At 35.7% G+C, this 6,857-nt stretch overlaps 1 protein-coding gene across 4 annotated transcripts; it reads right to left on the reverse strand.

The window, feature by feature from the left end:
* On the reverse strand, positions 497 to 6,036 carry LOC109357136 (peptidyl-prolyl cis-trans isomerase CYP63). 4 transcript variants are annotated; one of them, XM_019600885.1, is made up of 14 exons: positions 5,932 to 6,036; positions 4,769 to 4,948; positions 4,589 to 4,643; positions 4,021 to 4,109; positions 3,696 to 3,720; positions 3,559 to 3,597; positions 3,302 to 3,419; positions 2,868 to 3,028; positions 2,438 to 2,765; positions 2,241 to 2,335; positions 1,895 to 2,111; positions 1,461 to 1,736; positions 1,298 to 1,378; positions 497 to 1,075 (listed from the first exon to the last, which is right to left on the reverse strand). In XM_019600885.1, the coding sequence occupies exons 2-14, from the start codon at positions 4,844 to 4,846 to the stop codon at positions 706 to 708; spliced, it is 1,932 nt and encodes a 643-aa protein (XP_019456430.1). In that variant the 5' UTR covers positions 4,847 to 4,948; positions 5,932 to 6,036; the 3' UTR covers positions 497 to 705. The 4 variants fall into 4 exon arrangements, with proteins under 4 accessions (XP_019456430.1, XP_019456429.1, XP_019456428.1 ...); XM_019600884.1 differs by having other exon boundaries at positions 497 to 1,063; positions 2,202 to 2,335; XM_019600883.1 differs by having other exon boundaries at positions 497 to 1,066; positions 2,202 to 2,335.

The raw sequence follows: 6,857 nt of genomic DNA on the forward strand, positions 1-6,857 counted from the left end.
AGAAGAAAAAGATATATGTATGCACAATTGTCTAGAAAAATGGTTGAATGGGGCAAATGTGTTTCCCATTTGAAATAGTTTGGGAGTCGTAGCCATGATTCATTCATGTGGCTGAAAGCGGTGCCCTTTAACCTTTATCATAGATATTATTAGCCCACTCTCACGTGTGTTACAACTTCATCCATGGCTGCAATCATCATCAATTCATATATTGTTCATATTCCATAGTTCATGCACATTCATATATTATTTCTTTAATATGTATTTGTAGGATCTTTTCCAGCTAAACTGCTATTATGAATAATGTTTAAGATGGTTCAATCCAAATTTCTTCTAGGGAATAAGATCTTAACATAACTCTTATGGCTAATTTTCTAATACAATAAAAAAAACTATATACAAAGGAAAACACACAAGCTAATGTAAATAAAAGGATGTGTGAAATTTGTTTCGATGCCATATACACTCAGTGCATAATGGAATGAGACTAACATTGTGAACAACTCCAAAACCATTTTCAAATTGTTGCAAAGAGATCAAATACATGAAAAGTTTCACATTGTCATGTAGTTCAATCAGTACCATGTAAATAACTAACAAAATAGTAGAAAAAAGTTCTGATCATGAACTCAGACTACATGGCAGAACTTAATTAACAGTTCATTACCCAAATAAACCTCATTCGGTATAGGCAGAGCATGATACCTACCTCCCACCAGAATCAGGACTGGCATCTCCATAAGAAACTAAACCCTTTTGCCCAGATGGAGAACTGGATCTTGACCTGCTACGAGATACAGAAGTTCTTTTATCATAACGCTTTTGTAGTGTCACGTCTGGGGATCTGGAGGGCGGAGAGCCATTGCTCCTGGAATTGGACCTTGATCTTCTTTTGACTGGAGACTGTCTCTCGCTCTGAGGACCAAGTCGAGATTTTAGTCTGTCACTTATAGGAGGCCGCCTGTCTTCTGGACTAAGACTGCGCTTTGGACTCCGGCTGCGTTCACGGTCTCTAAATCGGCCACGCACTGGACTATGGGAGATGCTCCTACTTCGGCTTCTCCTGCTTTGGTAGCTAAAAAGACAAGCATATGCAATTAATTAAGATCATGGATGTACTACTCTTACTTTTCAGGTACTTAAAAATTATAGGAGCAACAAACACAATGAGGTATGCATAAATATAGAATTTGGCATCAATTATAAATCATTATGATCAGTTTATGTAAGCAAGGATGAGGAAGTGACAAGAGCTAACTACAAAACATATTCAAACAAATTGAGACAGAGGAAGAACCTTGGACGGCCCCTGCCCCTAGGTGGGCTTCGAAAACGTCTTGGTGGTGAGCGCTCAGAATAACTTCTGTAGCTCGTATTTCTTCAAATACACATTTGACATGTCAGAACACTAACCAACAGTATTTCGAAGAACATAGATAAGCAAAATAGTAGAGACATACCTATCAAAGTTCCTCCTTATATTTCTATCACCGTAACGATATGGACGGGGAGATCGTTCTGGAGATGGTGTACGGTATCTTCGTGCAAATGCAAAGCGCTCAGTAAAGCCGCGTCCTTTTTTGATACGCTTCGGCGTGCCGTTTGGTGAAGGACTTTTTGAAAAGTCCTGACTAGGTTTTGTGGCAGCAGCAGGTTCAGATACTTTGCGGACAGGACTGGACAATAAGGCATGTCCTTGGTTTGAGTCATCAAACTTCCTAGCAGGACTTGCACCTCTGATAAATAAGATATCAGAAAAACTAAGCACAACTGTAAATACGATATGTAATACAATGTATTTAAATTCCAAGATGAAGTTGACAATTAAATTAAAGAAAAAGGTAAATTATAAGATGATTAGTAATTAGATACTAAAAAAGGCAAGAGGTGAAACCTGTTATGATCTGAATCATCTGAATAAGTGCTTTGCTTAGAAGGTTTAATAAACTTGGCTTCAGTATCATGCCCATTATTGTTAAATGCACCATTTTCTGGAGACAATTCACCTTCTTCATGTGATTGCTTGTCTACAGTTTCTCTAACCTTGGGATCGACACTTTCTGGAATAGTTTGACTTTGTGGGGGAGGGTTAGAAGATTGCTTTCCTGTGTCTGTAGCATGAGTAGCTATTAGCTTAGACACGAATATTATGTATCATATTATCATTCGCACAAAAATTCTATATGTATAATGTAGCAAACCTAGAGTTCTTTTTGGCTTATCATCAGCCCATGACTTACGACGAGAGTCATGACGTTTAGCTTTCTCATCATCAGAACTACTGCTACTAGCATCAGAACTCTCACTTTCTGAATCACTTGAACTCTCCGAACTCCTGAAACAAGTGCATATATTTAATTGAAGCAGACATCAAACAAATTCTTGCAGAGGAATACTACGGAAAAAAGGCCATGCTAAAGGCTAGTAATATTCATACCTTCTGGACTTGTGTCTTGATCTTCTATTTCTACTGTGCTGGCTTCTCTTTCGCCCATATTTCTTCTTTTTCCTGTTTGTGCGCTTATTTCTTTTCCTTTTCCGGGGTTTCCCATAACTAGAGGAACTCGAATCTGATTCAGAACCCGAAGCTGAATCTGACTCAGAATCTGAGGAGTAACTATCACTACCGCTATCACTGTCACTATCAGATGTTGAGTGTCTCCTCCTTTTCCTCACAACCCTGGAAGATTTTTGTCTTTTTCCCCTTGTTTTTTTGTCAGAACTATCATCAGAAGTAAGAGGTTTTTCTGATTTCCTCTGTTTCCCTAAAATGAAAATAAATTCACATGTTACAGACAATTACACATTGCAGCATATACAAGCAACAAGAAATTACAATCATGAATATTTATCCCTATCACAAGTACCTTTTTCCTTCTCAACTATATGCTGAATTTTTGTTTCAGATATTTCACCACAATCAGTAATTTTAACTGGGTGGATAGGCTTCCCATCAGACGTTCCCACCAGCTCAATTTTCTTTAGAACGTCAATTCCCAGGACAACTTTTCCAAAAACAACATGTTTCCTGCAATATTATGCAGAAGACTTGCATAAGAAACCCCACCACTTGATATGCAAAAGTTTTGACATCAGAAACTCAAACTTTTGGATCAAATGAAAAGTAAAAACAAGCTTGCACTAAGAACATTGACAACGTGAAAACATGAAACCTTAGCACAAAATTTTGAGGCAATAAAAAGAAGAAATAAGAAATGCAGATTGCACAGTAAGAATTGTGTGCAGTATGTATGACTGAAACACATCAAATTTTGGGGGAAAACATGCAAAGCTTATTTACCCATCAAGATGAGGCTGGCGCTTGAAGATAATAAAGAACTGAGACCCATTTGTGTTAGGACCACTATTAGCCATAGAAAGAAAACCAGGTCCATCATGTGTAAGTTTGAAATTTTCATCTGCAAAGAAAGGTTACTTGTATGTTGCTCAAATGACTAGCCACGAAAGCAGTTAACCGTGTATGTACAAAATATTTTATTTTTTCGAAGGTCAAATTTATGGAATCGACCTATTATAGGAAATAGAAAGCAAACTTACCTGCAAACTTTCCTCCATATATACTTTCTCCCCCAGTACCTGTAAACCAGTCAAATGTAGTTCTTGGTAAAGGATAAAGAAGTCAAAAAGGAAATCCACAAATCAAATTGGGTAAACCGCAGAAACAAAAAGCATACCATTGCCCTTTGAAAAATCACCACCCTGTCAAGACATGAGAACAAAAATTTATGAATTATCAGATCTTGAAATGAAAGAATTCAAATAAAAAATTACTCGATCAGTAAACCATAAATAAAGTAAATCTGAAAAGGCAAAATCGAACTCCAAAAGTTATGGTGGCACTCTCACTGCAGCAGGGAACTTCATAAACATAATTTATGAGTACAAGGTTGTGACTGGCTAACTGTATACTTAGACATAGTACTCACATGCAAGATGATAAGTTTTTTCCTACATGATTAGCCTATGACATGAACAAAACACTCATGACAAGAATCTTACTTGAGCCATAAAACCTTTAATTATACGATGAAAACTTGTTCCTTTATAATGCAAAGGTTTCCTAGTTGATTCCCCAATGCCTTTCTCACCTACAAACACAAGACAGCACAATTATAGTAAAAGTCAGTAAGAATGCATTTTATTTTTCTATTTAGCAAGCATTGACTTGTACGCCATTTCATAGAAATTAGGATAATGACTTTCTTGCCAGTCCACTAAAGTTGGAGGATAACAATTTAAACAAAATACCAATTTCATACTAATATAAATATTCAAATTCAAATCTCCACTCCCATCCATACACAAAGGTACCAGGGGGAACAGGGTCCTATGAAAAGAAGGAACTTTGCCCTTATGTTGAGCAGTGTGGGGCAATAGATTCAGCAAGCAGATAACTTCATGACCCCAATCAAACTAGTGTCAATGTAAGGCTGAACCAAAAGTGTTTGGTCAACAAGAAGCTCCACCCGTCTAACAATACTCAAAGGAAGTGCTCTCCAAGTAATAATCAAACTACTAAAAAAGAGCACGATGGTAAATGACAGAAATTTGGACAATGTGAAGATACCTGTGCAGAGTGCCCGGAAATTCTCTGCTGTCTTAGGAACTGTACTGGCAAAAAGCTGCACCATTTCAAAAGAGAACATTCAGAACAATCTAGAAAGTTGAGGCAAGCTTCATGTATCCTTTCAAATAGAGAATATGTAAATGAGACAGTAACGAAGAAAATGTTTGCTTTTCTTATTACCTGGATAACAATTCTTTCCACAGGGCCCCCATCAATTGAGACATCTAAAAACACTTGAGGATCCCTTACTTGACCCATCACCTTTGCTCAGAAGATGCTTCAGACGTTAAAAAGAGATCCAAGAATTGGCAGCAATGTTCCAAGGACGTGTTACAAAAAGCATTCCATGTTCGTGCACACCTGTTAAAACAAAGAGTCAATTGTTGGGCATAAAAAGCAATTAATATTCATACCTTCCACAAGTGTTATGTTCAGAACAAGTTTGAAGTCTATATTTACAATGTACAAACTATACTCCACATGCTTATCATCTTAATTGCATGTAATTAAGGGAGCATTTGGAAGAGCTATTTTGGGTTGATATGAACAGCTTATGAAAATAATTTTAATAAAATAGCTCACTAAAGTAGCCTATGACCCTCCTATAAGTTCTTTTTAATTGATTTCAATAAGCTTACCAAAGAAGCTTATGAAAGTAAGCTATTTATAGCTTATTTCAACTGAGCTTATTGATTAAGAGCTTAATTAGGTTGTTTAACAAAATGTGCCCGAAAACCATGAGAATGTGACTAACAGAGCTAGATTAAAGAGAGAGAAACTTCTGACACTTGAACAATTATTTTGTTGAGCTTTTACAGGAAAATGTGAAATACAGCTTTTTGAGAAGCTACATTTTTCCAGCTTCTAAAAAATCACTTTTGCCAACTTAGAGTCACTTTTTCCAAGCCAGAAGAAACAAGCCTTTAATTGCATGTGATTAAAACTATCACATTGTAACAAACATAACTAATCAAACTTTGAGAGATAAATATTCGAATCTGCAATGCAACAAAGCCCTAAACCCTAAACCCTAAACCCCAATAATCTAAGTATCTATCCATTCGATGGAAAGGCAATTAGACTCAAATTTCTCAAGAATGCATAATTTTTTTTTAAAAATGAATTAAAAAGAAAAGCACGTTGCTAAACGTAATTCAGAAAAGGATAAATCGAAAATTTAATTGGAAAAACAATGTTTTGAATATCTGGGAAGAACGAAGTAACTAGTATTAAAGCATAACGAAAATAGTTGTGAATAATAATAACAATTATGATTGAAAATAGATATATATATATATATATATATATATAGAGAGAGAGAGAGAGAGAGAGAGAGAACTAACCATGAATGAAGGTGATGGTTTGGTGAATGCTGAGTGAGGAGTAAGAAAGGAGTGAGGAAGATGAGACCTAAACGTCGTCGTTATGGGCTTTGTCCAATTGTATTTGGGCCATCACTTTTTGGTACTTCTTTTCTTTTTTGGTTTAAGCCCAATTATAGCCACCAATCTTATTAACATATGTGGTTAGATTTTTAGGGTTTGTTTGCAAGTTAAATTTTGGAGGGAAATGAAGGCTTTAGAGTTATCTCAGAAGTGTATTTCATATCTCATGTGTCTTCTCTTTTCTTTCATTCTTCTCAAAAACTTAACTTACAAACAGACCCTTAAAAGCCCTCTGAAAAGATCTTAGGCCGAAATGGCCCGATCATATATGGTACACACTTGTCATCTGGCATCCAATAGTCTCACTTATGTCAAGTAAAAAGTTTACTTAATGTAGTTCAACAAATTCTTCGTCTGGCTCGATCATAAACTAACTCAAACTTTGATTAAATTGTAAACTATAGTATCTTCAATCTAATGATAAGTAAAAGACATTACTAAAGGTTAAAGTCAACCTTGGATCCTTTGTTCTCTTTGTATGCATAGCTATTTGACCAAACCAACAATTACTTTTTTAAGGACTCAAATTCTTCCACTTGAACTAACATATTGCCTTTTTTTATTGTTCTCAACCACATGTATCATTCATGAAAGGTAATCTTATTTCATTTAGGTAGAACTATCATATATAGACGATAAAATCCTAGCAACCAAGTATTCAATACACTTATATTCTTATGGACTCGAATTTCATACCTTTGACTAAAATAGAACAATCTTGGGCCAATTGATTCAAGTGATTCAAGTAAACCAATACATTGGTTTTGGAAACTTGAGTTGGAGACAGAAAGTTCTTAAGAAAGTTTTAATGATAATTTTGTTAT

Source organism: Lupinus angustifolius, chromosome LG09 (assembly GCF_001865875.1).
Source record: "Lupinus angustifolius cultivar Tanjil chromosome LG09, LupAngTanjil_v1.0, whole genome shotgun sequence".
Lineage (NCBI taxonomy): Eukaryota > Viridiplantae > Streptophyta > Magnoliopsida > Fabales > Fabaceae > Lupinus > Lupinus angustifolius.